This window comes from Pleurodeles waltl, chromosome 4_1, assembly GCF_031143425.1.
Source record: "Pleurodeles waltl isolate 20211129_DDA chromosome 4_1, aPleWal1.hap1.20221129, whole genome shotgun sequence".
Lineage (NCBI taxonomy): Eukaryota > Metazoa > Chordata > Amphibia > Caudata > Salamandridae > Pleurodeles > Pleurodeles waltl.
Window position 1 is genome coordinate 996648717 of NC_090442.1, and position 15084 is coordinate 996663800.

Below are 15084 nucleotides of genomic sequence, written 5' to 3' on the forward strand. Positions count from 1 at the left end.
GCTCTGCCCAGATATTGCTGATATTTGCCTGTGACAGGGAAGAACTCTTTGAAGGTAGGGAAAGCCTCTTTGAAGGTAACCAAGAGTCCTGGACACATCAAACTGGCCATCCTATCAAGAGAACAACAGCTGGGAGCATTTTCTCCCACCTCACCGAGGGACTATTCAGATGCCAGGTGATAGTTGGAGCTTATGCAAATAGGCCTCCAGAGGCTTTAGTCAAGAGAAAGGTAACTTTCTAAAAGTATCTTTTCATCAATAATTATTAAAAATTTAACTTCAACACTGAATTGGATAGCTAATAACTATTAGAAATACTTGTACTCTGGTATTCTACATAGGACGGGTTGGCCTGCCACAGTGAAAAACATCTTTTGGGTGATAGTCACTGTAAGGACATGTTAACATAACATTTCTACATGTCATGTTTTTAAATACACACGAGCTTCTTCTTGGGCGACGTGGCCTACACAGAGGTGACTTGTTAATATTTCAAATGGAGGTTCTCACCTGTCAAAAGGGTTTATTTTGACAGGTTGAGTTTGCAGTTTAAAGCTGCAACAGCCAGGCTACAAATGGTAGGCCTGCAGTCATGTATGCACTGTCACTGTAGTGGATGTCACAATGGGTGCTGCACCACTAGTGACATTAAAATTACAGTCCTTGGGTACATCTTCTACCATATGATAGTGACTAATAGATAACAAATGTATAATAATTAAGAGTATGCCAATTTCATCATGATGAAAGGAGGAGCATAGACACTTTACCACTGGTTATCTGTGGTAAATTGCAGAAACTTTTACAGGCAGCAAAAACACAGGGTGCAGCTAAAGATCTGAATTTACCACACAGAAAAAGAGGATCTCCATTGGTTTTCAGTGGACTCTTTCTGGGCGCAGCTGTTTGTGACTATCTACATCTACAGCACTTATGTCTCTGGAGGGTCTCCCTGTATCCTCCTTTCTGCTTTCTTGATTACCACTCCCAAATTGATTTTTAGCCATGCATCTTAAAGTATCACCCCTTGGTATATCCTGCACTCTTCCAGTTCCTAGCAAGTTTGTTTCTTTCCCTGCACTTTCTCCCCCTCTGCTCAGAAGATTTCACAGCAAGACCAATTATCTTCGACAATGCTTGTCATGACTATTTGTTGATAAGGGGGTAAATGGTGAATTGTTAAAATACATTCTTTATATGTTTTTATACACATAGGTCTGCTGAGGCATATTGTAGCCTATAATGATGTATAATGGGATGACATTTCCTTAATACTATTATGCCTCTTCGCTTGATCTGAGCCCTTCTCCACCGTCATTACCCCTTGAATGCTAGACACACTCCAAAGAACTATGCGTCGAGGATTTTTCTTAAAGGCACTGAGGAGTTCACATTGCACATTCCGTTTAATGTATGACATTTTTCAGTCGAAGAGGTATTCATCACACATTAATTTACTGATCTTACATTTTTGGCTTAGGGCTTGTTAGACCTTACAGCATTAAGGTGGCCTTCTCCCAACGTTTTGCCTGCTTCCCTCCATTTTGTCTGAACTAGTTTTTGCTGGTTTCAGGACTCTGCACACTTTATCACTGCTGACCAGTGCTAAAGTCCTTGTGCAGTCTCCCCTAAACATGGTAATAGTGGCTTCTACCTGATTGGCATATTTAATTTACTTATAAGTCCCTAGTCAAGTATGCTACATATGCCCAGGGCCCGTAAATTAAAGGCTACTAGAGGGCATGCAGCACTGATTGTGCCACCCACATAAGTAGCCCCTTAACCATGTCTCAGGCCTGCCATTGCAAGGCCTCTGTGGGCAGTTTACTGCCACCTCAACGTGGAATTTAAAACCCCTTGCAAAGCTTTAAACACCCCTTTTATTACATACAAGTCACTCTTAAGGCAGGCTCTATGTGACCCACAGTGCAGGGTGCAATGTATTTAAAAGGCAATACATGTACATTTATGTTTTACATGTCCTGGTACTGAAAAGCTGACAAAGTCATTTTTCACTATTGTGAGGTCTGTTCCCCTCATAGGCCAGCACTGGGAATTCTTAAATAGACTTTTAAGCTATAGTTACTGGTAAAAAATGGAGAAGCTACATCATGTTTCATATCTTTGGAATGGTAATGATAAATCCTCTTTCCTGGTAGAGCTGGATTTATCATTTTCATTTTAGAATTGCCCCTTGTTGAAAGTAGGCATTTCTTTGCTCTTACTGCTCTGTGTGCCTTACAACCTGTCTCCAGTACACATCTGGACTGGCCCTGGTGAAAGCTACATTTGTGCATTGCATCCAGACAGCCACAAACACAGGACATTCAACTGCACCTGCATGCATCTGCATACTGATGGGTCTTCCTGTGATGGAATGAATGGAGGTGCTCACACATACTCTTCAAAGTCTAGTGGCCTGACCCCATACAAAGGACTGACTACCCCCCACAGCCAGCATGGCCGACAGGACTGGGTTGAAAGGAATTCTGGTGCACTTTAAAGACACTCTTTGAAGTCTCCTAAAATCAGACACTTCTGGACCTGAAACTGAACCTCTATCAGAAGGACTGCTGTGCTGCTCAAAGGACTCAACTGGACTGCTTTTCTGGAAGGACTGCATTTCTGGTTATTGCCCTGCTGCCTACTGCACCCTGACTCTACTGGAAGGACTGTTTTCCTGCAGTCTGGACTCTGCCTTCTGTTAGTCTCACCCTTGCATGAGGTGCCGTTTCCACCCTCTGGGCCTCAGAAGTGGATTCTGCAGCTGATTTTTGCAAAATACGACACAGCTCCTCAAGTGCGGAAGAAATTCCAATACATCGCTCCTTCGACGCCGACGCAGAGGCTGTTCGATGACAGCAGACCTACAGCCTGCGGGGCGAGATGACACTCTGTACGGCTCGACGACAACACATCCCATTCACTTCAATGGAGTTCGACGCCGACACAGTGACCCAACTGCAAGGAAAATACTGATGCATCGTGCCCTCAAAATTGATGCTTTGCTCCATCCAAAGTACTGTTTTAGCAGACCCTGCATGGATTCGGTAGCTGGCCTACACTCCATCGCATACGACCTGAACTTTGGATATGCACCAGTCCTTCGTGACCGCAAGTAACCTTTTGACCGATAGTCACTTTTAAGCACTATTTTGGATTTAATCTTTAAAAATGTATATCTCAACTTCTATCAGATGAATTCTTGTCAGTTTGGTGTTATTTTACTCAGATAAATATTCTCTATTTCTCTAACTTGGTGTGGAGTCTTTTTGTGGAATTGCCACTGTGTTACTCCCTTCTAAGATAGACCTGCCTGCTCTGGGCTAAGCTACCAGAGGGTTAGGTTGTGTTGTGACTTACCCTCACTAGGATTGTGGTCCCTACTTGGTCGCTTCCAACTAGAAAGCCAATTTCTAACAGAACTGCATTATATAGGAGGAATGTGAATACATTAAACACTTTCTTGTTCTGTTAGAATCATTTACACAGAGAATGCTTATCCTGACTATCTGACCTGGCCCTGGATTAGGTAAAAAAAAATTTGGGCAGCTTGATGTGATGCATAACACAAAGGTGAAAGATGAGAGGAGTTCCATGTACTTAAGAAGACATGAAACAACCCCTTTACTAAATCACATATGAAATAAAACTATATACGAGGCCAAACATGAAATAACCCACTAGAGTAGACCAGAAATAACCCATCTGTTACAGCAGATGTGAAATAACCAGTTTACTAAAGCAAACATGAAATAACCCATGTGCAAAAACAGGCATGAAATAAACACATCCTAGAGCAAGCATAAAATAACCCACAGAAGTGTATGAAACCACTTTGAGGCACCACATCCTACATCTATGTTCTTGACTTGCCTATCCCTAGGATGCCTCTCAATTAACGTTATAATCTATTGATATTTTAAAAATGTTTGTGGAATCTTCTAAATCTCATATATCCAGAGGACGACACCCTGTGCATGGTAATACCTGTAATATTCCAACCAGAAAACAGAGGGTCCCGGAGATCCCCACTCTGGCTGCATCTCTGGCCACCGTGTTGATCACCGTTTTGTTCAGCCCTGTGCCATTGCTCAATAATGTAAACTTGTCATCAGGAGCCATGCTCAGGACAACTGACCCCACCATCAGACTGACAACAGGGAATGGCCCTATGAGGACAAAGAGAACAGATATGACTTTAGTGTGATTTTGTGGGAAGAAACAGAAAGCATGTGAAAAACAATTCTTGCTAACATTCACAAATGGAGATATTTAACGAAACACTTCTCCACAAAATGGATGTTTATTCATTAATTAAAAATTTGTTATAGCAAATAGTGTTCATAAACTGACTGTCAAAACTAGAGCCTGAGATTTTTTACTCACGTTCAACAGAATAGTTTAACACTATTGCACAGAAGCAATAGAATTATGTAGCATTGTAAAACTAAATTATATAGCTGGGTTGGCTACATTATGTTGCATATTGTGAGGTTATAAGGAAAGTATGCAGAAAATGCTGTGGCATTTTTGACTAGCTATTAAGAGTAAATCCATTGTTGTGTGATAGAGAGACTAAAGAGTAGGGAAGGAGATGCATGTTTCTTAAAATATCCCAGAACTAGACCACAACAAGGAATTCACCAAACACCAGAGGGTGGGTGAGGGAAAACTGCTATTCCAAGAGACGTTCAGAACAACCTTATCTCCATTTCGATTGACAATGTTTTTCATACTGGACAAGAAGCCTTGAGAAAGCTCTTGGCTTACCAGCTGCGTGGGGTGAAACATCTCTTGGCTGTTGTTACATGAAGACAGAAGCATGGACGTAATTTAGGGGTCGCAATGCGTCGCAGCTGCGTCCCCCATCTTGCAACCCGTGGCACTGCCTCTGCGACCCCTGGCCAGTGCCAGGAGAATATATGCATCTCATACTTATGAACGTTGCTTGGGGTTCCACTTCCTTGTTTTCAATCCGTGTTTTTTTTATTACAGTGCAATACAAAATTGAGTGCAGTTGAGTGAAAGTAAATATGAAATGGTGTGTGATGTCGCTTCTGCTACCCCTGGCATTTTGGTGAATTGAGTCCATGGACAGAAGAAAGACTTGTAAATCAAAACCCGTTCATCATTGTACCCATGTACTGCTCTGTGTTCAATCAAGTGGACACAAACATACGAGAACGAATTAATTATAAGTAATTAATATATCTTGTGCTTTCTCTCTGCATGTAAATCTTGAGCCTTTGAAAAGGTCACCAAAGCGCATAAAATGCTTCCAATGAGGGCAGCCTGTGGCAGACTGTTTTCTCAGTGTAAAGGGTTCCTTTGCAAGCCAAGACCAAAGACCAATAATATATATATATATTAAATATACTAGAAAAATATCATTTGTAAAGTGCAAGTGTCTGCTCGTTCATGCTGTTCTCTGCTGATACTGTAGAATACAAACCAGAACTTGTTTTTTCAGAAGTAGCATTTTTGTTGTAATGGGGATGAAGTCCTCAGAGTTTTTGCAAAAACCCTGTAACTTTGAAATTAATTCTACTTTGTGAGGAGGTAACGTGGCCTTGAATTGCAGCGACAGGGGCATGGCTTGGTCAGTAAGACTTGGTGGGGGAGTGGGGCGTTCGGGGCGTTGACCTCCAGATTTTCCAGCTATCAGACTTGCATAAAATGTTAAAATGCATTACACAACTAGCAGGACACATATGAGGGGCTTAATGGTCAGTGGAAAGAGAGAGGAATGTGTAATGGTAGGAGTACTAAAAGAGAAAACACAATAAGCAGAGTGATAAAGTGTGTGTTTGTAAAAATTCATGCTGGAATCAGACTGGCATTTCACAATACCACCGAAAGCACCTGTGCTACACTATTTATCAATAAATACATTTATTAGGGGGGTGTTACAACCCAAATACCCCGCCCCACCCCCTGAAGCTACTCCCCTGTACGGCGGTCTGGTGTTGCGTTAGGACTTTGAGCCCATCACCCCCTGGCCAACCACAGAAGCGATGGAGGACGCTGACCCCACCACACCCTCTACAAACTAAATTGTAAACACACCTGAGGCTACTGTCTGGGGAGATTGTAAAAACCCTGCTGGACATACTCTGCGCAGAGCCTCAATACAATCAGCTAGAACCCTGTTTTCTGCAGGGGTATCCAGCTCAATTTGCCCAGATTGTGTGATATGGGCACTTCACCAGGACACAATGTGACTGGAGTCAAAAATGTGTTAGACACAGTGGCACCCAGTGAGTTGGAATGTCTGTATTGTCATTTATGTTTCTATCACAACACAAGGGCACAAATCAGAAGTCAGTGCAACCACATATTTAATAAAATCAAAAAGCGCAAACTCTTGAAATAAATGATAGGCCGCCTTGTTTTTTCCCCACAATCCTACCAATTCAAATAATGGCGTGAATCTGGGGTTTCATTTAGATCAAGCAATAAGCAGGACTCGTGGTTTGTTGAGAGCACTTTTGATAGTGTTTTACCATCCATAGGCCTTGCAACCTCGCTGTATTAACCTGTCTCATCATAAATTCCGATAAAGAGAAATTGGAAGCCTCGTTAAAGACAGCAGCTGTCAAGCAAAGAAAAACACCACAGGTGCCTGCTAAGAGTTGACGCTGCAACAAGAGGGTAAGTGCTGCCTCAGTGAAGGCAAAGAGGCTTGAGGAGAAGCCCTCCGGGCAGGGGATATTCCATACACAAAGACACCTTACCATACAGATACGAGCAAAAGAGGAAATGTAATAAAATCTAGCGGGGTATTTCACATATGTTTGTCGGGGTCATCCTATTGACAAGCCAGCTTTTAAAGAATCTTCATCATTCATAAGTTCTTCTCCTGAAGAAGGACCTTCAAAGCATAGAATAATTTCCAGACAATAAACACTGGAGCTGTGTCAAATGTCACTAACTTCTAACAACATGCAGAAGTGGGGCAAAACTATTTTCCTATTGAGCGCACAACTCTGGGTTGGACTCTACTCAAAACTCAAAGGTAGATGGTGGTGTTTATAGTAATCCAGAGGCAACCTTTGGGTATTTAGCTTGTTCTAATGAGCACACGATTTTCTTCCACTTATAGAGGTTAGTCACAACACACATTTAATGATTTATCCACATCATGTAGGAAATTACAGATTAACTCCGATATTATTTTGTCATACCCCATCAGTTAAAACTGTTGTCTTAATGTGTCATTCCAAAGTCCCTGAGGACATTGTTTTTCACCATAGGACCTTAGAACTTCCTAAGTTCAAATTGAGGGCATTGCTCTCAAGTAATTTAGAGAGGATGTTCTTATGTCATATATAAATTAACCTAGTTCTCACCTGTACTCCCTCAGCTCCAGTAAAACATTTAAATATTATGCCACTAGTGGCTTTGGCTGATAGGGAAAAGAGTGCTACTGAAGTCCTTCAAACCATTACTGTGAATCTGCCAGCATCAATCCCTTACTAACCAGGCATTGACTGTAGAGAGGTTTGCACTGTGGCAACACCCAATACAGGTCCAGTGAAGGAAGGAACACAGTGGAAAATCAACCCACTATAAGTAAAATGCAGATTGGCCCACTTTTCTATACTACGCAGGTCACTAGAATAAAAGAGACACTGTGGGGATTACTGGCTCCTGTGCATGGAGCAGCAGTTTGTCTTCAAAGGGAAGGGAGCTAGTCAGATGTAACCTCTTCCGTAAAAAATGTCCGTAGGGGCACCATGACAGCATTCTCCGTCAGGAAGGAGGCAGCGCTGACCTTAAAAGTAGAAGGAGTTGCGAAGCTCCCTACAAAAAACCAACTAATGGAAAGCCATTTTGTCCACAGGGCCTTCCCTGAGATGCATTTGGTCCACTACAGAAGATACAGTGAGAGAAGGGGCCAAGTCCATGGACCTTTTTAGGGGTCAGCTTGCCCCTTGGGACCCCTAGCACTGCCTCTGCTACCCCTTGCCTCAGAGTTAGCAAAATCAATTCCAGGAACACAGGGTCAGCTCGTCCTTAGGGACGTTGCTTAGATCTCCACTTCCTTGTTTTCAATCATTTTTTATTACACTACGTGAATAATATTCAATATATATTATTCACTATTAGTGTAATAAAAAAATGGAGTACAGTTAACTGGAACATGACTTTCTTTGGTAGCTGAGGAACGTGAATAACACTTTTAACCCCTTCGCTGCCAGGCCTTTTCCCCCTCCTGTGCCAGGCCTTTTTTTGGCTATTTGGGGCAGTTCGCGCTTAGGCCCTCATAACTTTTTGTCCACATAAGCTAGCCAAGCCAAATTTGTGTCCTTTTTTTCCAACATCCTAGGGATTCTAGAGGTACCCAGACTTTGTGAGTGCCCCTGAAGGAGGCCAAGGAATTAGCCAAAATACAGTGAAAATTTCGTTATTAAAAAATAAAATGGGAAACAGTGGCTGCAGAAGAAGGCTTGTGTTTTTTTCCCTGAAAATGGCATCAACAAAGGGTTTGCGGTGCTACTATAACCAGCTTCCCAGCTTTCAGGAACAGGCAGATTTGAATCAGAATACCCAATTTTTCAACACAAATTTGGCATTTTACTGGGACATACCCCATTTTTACGATTTTTTGTGCTTTCAGCCTCCTTCCAGTCAGTGACAGAAATGGGCGTGAAACCAATGCTGGATCCCAGACACCTAAACATTTCTGAAAAGTAGACACAATTCTGAATTTAGCAAGGGGTCATTTGTGTAGATCCTACCAGGGTTTCCTACAGAAAATAACAACTGAAAAAGAAAAATATTAAAATTGAGGTGAAATAAACAGCAATTTTTCTCTACGTTTTACTCTGTAACTTTTTCCTCCAATGTCAGATTTTTTAAAGCAATATACCGTTATGTCTGCTAGACTCTTCTGGTTGCGGGGATATATAGGGCTTGTAGGTTCATCAAGAACCCTAGGTACCCAGAGCCAATAAATGAGCTGCACCCTGCAGTGCGTTTTCATTCTATACCGGGTATATAGCAATTCATTTGCTGAAATATAAAGAGTGAAAAATAGCTATCAAGAAAACTTTTGTATTTCCAAATGGGCACAAGATAAGGTGTTGAGGAGCAGTGGTTATTTGCACATCTCTGAATTCCGGGGTGACCATACTAGCATGTGAATTACAGGGCATTTCTCAAATAGATGTCTTTTTTACACACTCTCTTATATTTGGAAGGAAAAAATGTAGGGAAAGACAAGGGGCAATAACACTTGTTTTACTATTCTATGTTCCCCCAAGTCTCCCAATAAAAATGATACCTCACTTGTGTGGGTAGGCCTAGCGCCCACGACAGGAAATGCCCCAAAACACAACGTGGACACATCACATTTTTTGAAAGAAAACAGAGGTGTTATTTGCAAAGTGCCTACGTGTAGATTTTGGCCTCTAGCTCAGCCGGCACCTAGGGAAACCTACCAGACCTGTGCATTTTTGAAAACTAGAGACCTAGGGGAATCCAAGATGGGGTGACTTGTGGGGATCTGACCAGGTTCTGTTACCCAGAATCCTTTGCAAACCTCAAAATGTGGCTACTAAAACACATTTTCCTCATATTTTGGTGACAGAAAGTTCTGGAATCTGAGAGGAGCCACAAATGTCCTTCCACCCAGCGTTCCCCCAAGTCTCCCAATAAAAATGATACCTCACTTCTGTGGGTAGGCCTAGCGCCCGTGACAGGAAATGCCCCAAAACACAACATGGACACATCACATTTTTTTAAAGAAAACAGAGGTGTTTTTTGCAAAGTGCCTACCTGTAGATTTTGGCCTCTAGCTCAGCAGGCACCTAGGAAAACCTACCAAACCTGTGCATTTTTCAATACTAGAGACCTAGGGGAATCCAAGATGGGGTGACTTGTGGGGCTCTGACCAGGTTCTGTTACCCAGAATCCTTTGCAAACCTCAAAATTTGGCTAAAAAAACACGTTTTCCTCACATTTCGGTGACAGAAAGTTCTGGAATCTGAGAGGAGCCACAAATTTCCTTCTACCCAGCGTTCCCCCAAGTCTCCCGATAAAAATGATACCTTACTTGTGTGGGTAGGCCTAGCACCCGCGACAGGAAATGCCCCAAAACACAACATGGACACATCACAATTTTTTACAGAAAACAGTGGTGTTTTTTGCAAAGTGCCTACTTGTAGATTTTAGCCTCTAGCTCAGCCGGCACCTAGGGAAACCTACCAAACCTGTGCATTTTTGAAAACTAGAGACCTAGGGGAATCCAAGATGGGGTGACTTGTGGGGATCTGACCAGGTTCTGTTACCCAGAATCCTTTGCAAACCTCACAATCTGGCTAATAAAACACATTTTCCTCATATTTTGGTGACAGAAAGTTCTGGAATCTGAGAGGAGCCACAAATTTCCTTCCACCCAGCGTTCCCCCAAGTCTCCCAATAAAAATGATTCCTCACTTGTGTGGGTAGGCATAGCGCCCGCGACAGGAAATGCCCCTAAACACAACGTGGACACATCACAATTTGTGACAGAAAACAGAGGTGTTTTTTGCAAAGTGCCTACCTGTAGATTTTGGCCTCTAGCTCAGCCGGCACCTAGGGAAACCTACCAAACCTGCGAATTTTTGAAAACTAGAGACCTAGGGGAATCCAAGATGGGGTGACTTGTGGGGCTCTGACCAGGTTCTGTTACCCAGAATCCTTTGCAAACATCAAAATTTGGCCAAAAAAACACTTTTTCCTCTCATTTCAGTGACAGAAAGTTCTGGAATCTGAGAGGAGCCACAAATTTCCTTCCACCCAGCGTTCCCCCAAGTCCCCGATAAAAATGGTACCTCACTTGTGTGGGTAGGCCTAGCGCCCACGAAAGGAAATGGCCCAAAACACAACGTGGACACATCACATTTTTTCACAGAAAACAGAGGTGTTTTTTGCAAAGTGCCTACCTGTGGATTTTGGCTTCTAGCTCAGCCGGCCCCAGGGGGGGCAGAAATGGCCTAAAATAAATTTGCCCCAAACCTGTGCATTTTATAATAATAGGCCGATCTGCCCCCAGGAGGGGCAGAAAAGGCCTTCCAAAAAAATGCCCCCCCCCCCGGAAATGACCCTTGCCCAAGGGGTCGCTCCCTCATGCCAGTTTCACAAACAAAAGAAAATCCCTGGTGTCTAGTGGGCGTTTCAAAATCCGGATTGCAAGCAATCCGGCTTTTGAAATGCTCAGAGAGACTTCAAAGGAAAGGAAATTCCTTTCCTTCTCTTTGAAGCCTCTCTGGGCCTCCCCCACGTGATCGAAAGAGAAATGCTTTGCATTTCTCTTTCGATCGCGCTGGAAGCTGAGCTTCCAGCGCGATGGGAGGAAGCCCTCTGTGATTGTCAGCGCGTGATGCGCACTGATGTCACAGGGGGGTGGGGGGGTCGGGGTGGAAGGGAATGGCTTCCCCTTCCATCCCTGCCTTCTGAGCGCTAGCGCTCCCCCTAGTTCCCGGGTGCAGGACGAGGTGATCTCGTCCAAGGCACCGGGAACCAGTGCCTTGGACGAGATCACCTCGTCCAGGGCACCGGAGGGGTTAAATGTATGTTGTGTGTATGCTTGTGGATGAGAGTGTGCTTATGTAAAAGAGAGTGTGGGTATGTGTTAATGTGTGTTTATGAAAGCATGTGTGTGTGAGTGACAGTAATGAGGAAATGGCGCATGATGTCACTTCCGCTTCCCCTGGAATTTTGGTGATTTGACGTCCATGCTCAAGTCATGGAGGAAGGGTACGGGAGCAAGGTTGATTTGTGACTACTTCCATTCGTGTTTCACGAGGCACGTGCTGTGTTTGCACCAGAAGTTTGGAGCGGGTCTGCTAGTGAAGGGAGTTCACGAGAACAGGCTGGATTTGTGATTGCTGACCTGTATCTCTTTCCGGGAGCCAGAGCAGTGCAAGAATCCTGATTAACTATTATAGACTGAAATTCGAGTATTCATTCACCATAAGGACAAAATGTTCTGTAAAACCGGAGCCTAAATGAGTCTGCTGTAATATTCCATGAAGGAGAACAAAGAGACTATAAAAGAGTATGTATTTGTTGGAAATTAATAAAACCACTGGATGCTTGTGCAGGTGTCTGAGTGCTTAAAGCAAAACATTTACCAAATCTTACCATAAACCATGCAGTGGAGTACTTTTTGGTTCATTTAAAAATTCTGCAAATGTTGCACATATACATTTTGTAATGGCATATAATAAAGTATGTTTTAAAGTTATCTATAGAGAATGGTTTAAATTATATATATATATATATATATATATATATATATATATATATATATATGTACTCACTGCAAATGGTCTGAACTGCGGAGCACTCTTAATGCCGGTGCCAGCACAGGGTTGAGACGACAACCCTTATAAATTATTACGTAACATAAAATGCAGCACTCCCTGAGGCATTAAGTAGCAGATTCCATTTATTCACAGAGCAGAACATAAAACACCACAACGCGTTTCAACATTCCGTCTTTCTCAAGTAGTTTCAGTTGGTAGGCACACATTTTTCTGATTAACATGCCTTTTATCATTTCAGAGGCATTATGGGAATGATAGTACATGGTGCCTCCTTTCAAATTCTTTATTCAGCTGAGGCTAATAAGCCCTGTTTCCAAATGACCAACTTCTGCTGATTTCACTGGCATTCAGACTGTTATGGGTAAAAGCATTGTTTTCATTGTTTCTGCTCAGTGCATTAAGGCTCGTACTTTCACTTGTTAAAATGATATATCTATATAAGCGCTTGCTTGCTTATGTGTTTGTACACAAACACATATATATATATATATATATATACATCCATATATGTATGTATGTATATATATACATATATATATGTATGTATTTATATATATATATATATATATGCAAATCCGTCTCCATACACACTCGTGAAGGAACTTGCAGTTCTCCAAAGTTATAAATTGCAGGAATTTACTCAGTAAATGGAAGACTCGTCCGCGCAATTTGGCACAGACTGTGCCATTGTTACGATGTTGGTTGACATTCATAAATGCATTATATACAACAACCCATCCCAAAATGAGACATAAACAGTGAAGATAGACAAAAACAGCTGCTAAAAAGGTACCGCCATCTTAAAATAGTTCTGCTTACTTGGAACTATACCAGTCAGTTTATGAAACATAATCAACTATACAAAAATTATATCCCATCTAAACTCTTAAACAATCATGTCTTCATGACAATATACATTTCCATTTCAATTTATGTGTGTGGAGCTGGATTTGCATTAAAGTTGCACTGCCCTCAACACTGCCGGTGTTCTGGAGCCTACAGGCAGTAAGCTGCAAGTCTGTCTGTTTTTTTTAGGTCAGCGGGCCCTCTACGTGTAGTAACAGTTGGGGATTAGGGTGCAGTCAGGTTGATTTGGAAGTCTCATTCCTTTGGTACTTGAGTTCCCAGGGATTTTTAAAGCTGGAGCTTTGGGCACCCGAGCCTTTTAGAAGCCATGGGTTAGCAGAAATCACACTTAGCTATGGCAGAGGAGGAGATTGCGGCTAGGTTGGTAGCTGCCAACTAATTATTTAATAAGACTGAGAAAGAGGTATGTGATGCACCTGTGCAAAGGGTGGAGCTATGGCACAAGGCACTTGTGACCTGCAAGGGCTGTTAGTCATACTGGAGAAACTTTCCAAACAAGAGGTCTCGAAGTGGTGAGATGCCATCTCTCTAAGAAACTATATGGAAGTGGAAAGAATACCTTGAAGCTTAAGTTTCATGATTGTACCAAATTATGAGAATCCCCATCCAGACCTCAAGGAGTGGGTTTGAGTGAATACTAACAGTTTTATGAACATGATTAAAACTTTAGTGAAGTATGCTGATATCAAGAAAGAAACCCTTGTGGGTCAAATCACTAGCATCAATAATGAATTGAGCGAAGTGCAAGATCAGGAAAAAATTTAAACTTTTAGAGAGGAAATGAAAGCATGCATGGCAAAATACGAGGAATCGATTAAATAGAGAAAGAAGCACAACATTCACCGAGACCAAATGGATTACCAAAGGGGGCAGATTTATAGTTCTGATCCGGGTTTGGAGGTGGAAAGGGATTGTGAGGGAAATGAGAGAAGATGTGCTTCTGTCCAATATGAATTCTGTTTTTCAGCATCAGACAGATGTACCAACCACATACCGAGAAGACAACAAAGCCCATGAAAAACAGGAAAATGAGGAGAGGGGGAGAAGGGAAAAGAACTGGCATTGAGCTGATGGGTTGAGTGACACACAGCAAACGCAAGTAATGATGCAACAGAGTATGGTAATTAACCTTACAAATATCCCTCTTTCCTCAGAGGATGAGGAAATATTGACCCCGGGCCTCTCTCATTGTCCTGTAGCGAGTTTCAACTATGCTCAATTATGAATAGACTTATTCAAGTTTATATAGAAATTGAGACTAAAAAAACATGTTATACTGAATGGAAATTGAGTCTAAAAAAACATTTTACACTGAAACCTACACATAAGACGTTTATGAGGGAATTAGGAATGTTTCAGATAATTTACAGGTCTCTGATTTATTGGCCTTAAGGGACTTATTATCATTGGGTGAACAGGTGGATGAGACAGAGAATCCAACTGGAAGTACAGAGGTATCAATGTCTTTAAACATGGAGGCGGGAGGGGTTTCTAAACTTAGGTCTAAATCTAGTTTTATTCCCCCTACCACCCATGACAATATTGAAGTTTTTTTCTGATTTGATAACAACTGAAATGAGCAAATTGCAAGGAGTGTCCAAACACAGCATGAGATTTATCAGAAATACAAATCCCAAATTTAGGCATGTAATGACCAAAAAGGAATATAGAGATGATTGTGGAATCCAAGCTTCTGACAAAGGGAGAAATGTGGTTATGTGGAGTAAGAGGAAGTAGATGGAGGAAGCTTATGACCAACTGATACTGAATGTTACTCTAGGATTTCTAAACAAATGTATAATAAGGTGAAAAGTGATTACTTTGATCAGTTATCAGAATGGAGAGATTATGAGTTGTTGAGTTGGGATGAATACAACTTTTTGAAAATAGATGAACTTAT

The 15084-nt window shown here is 42.0% G+C and overlaps 1 protein-coding gene across 1 annotated transcript in view; it reads right to left on the reverse strand.

Moving 5' to 3' along the window:
- The window catches only part of SLC26A4 (solute carrier family 26 member 4), a 177707-nt gene that overhangs the window by 108062 nt on the left and 54561 nt on the right, over positions 1-15084 (reverse strand). Inside the window, exon 5 of the mRNA XM_069229830.1 lies at positions 3991-4172. Within this exon, the coding sequence (XP_069085931.1) occupies positions 3991-4172 (182 nt within the window). The remainder of the gene's footprint in view (positions 1-3990; positions 4173-15084) is intronic.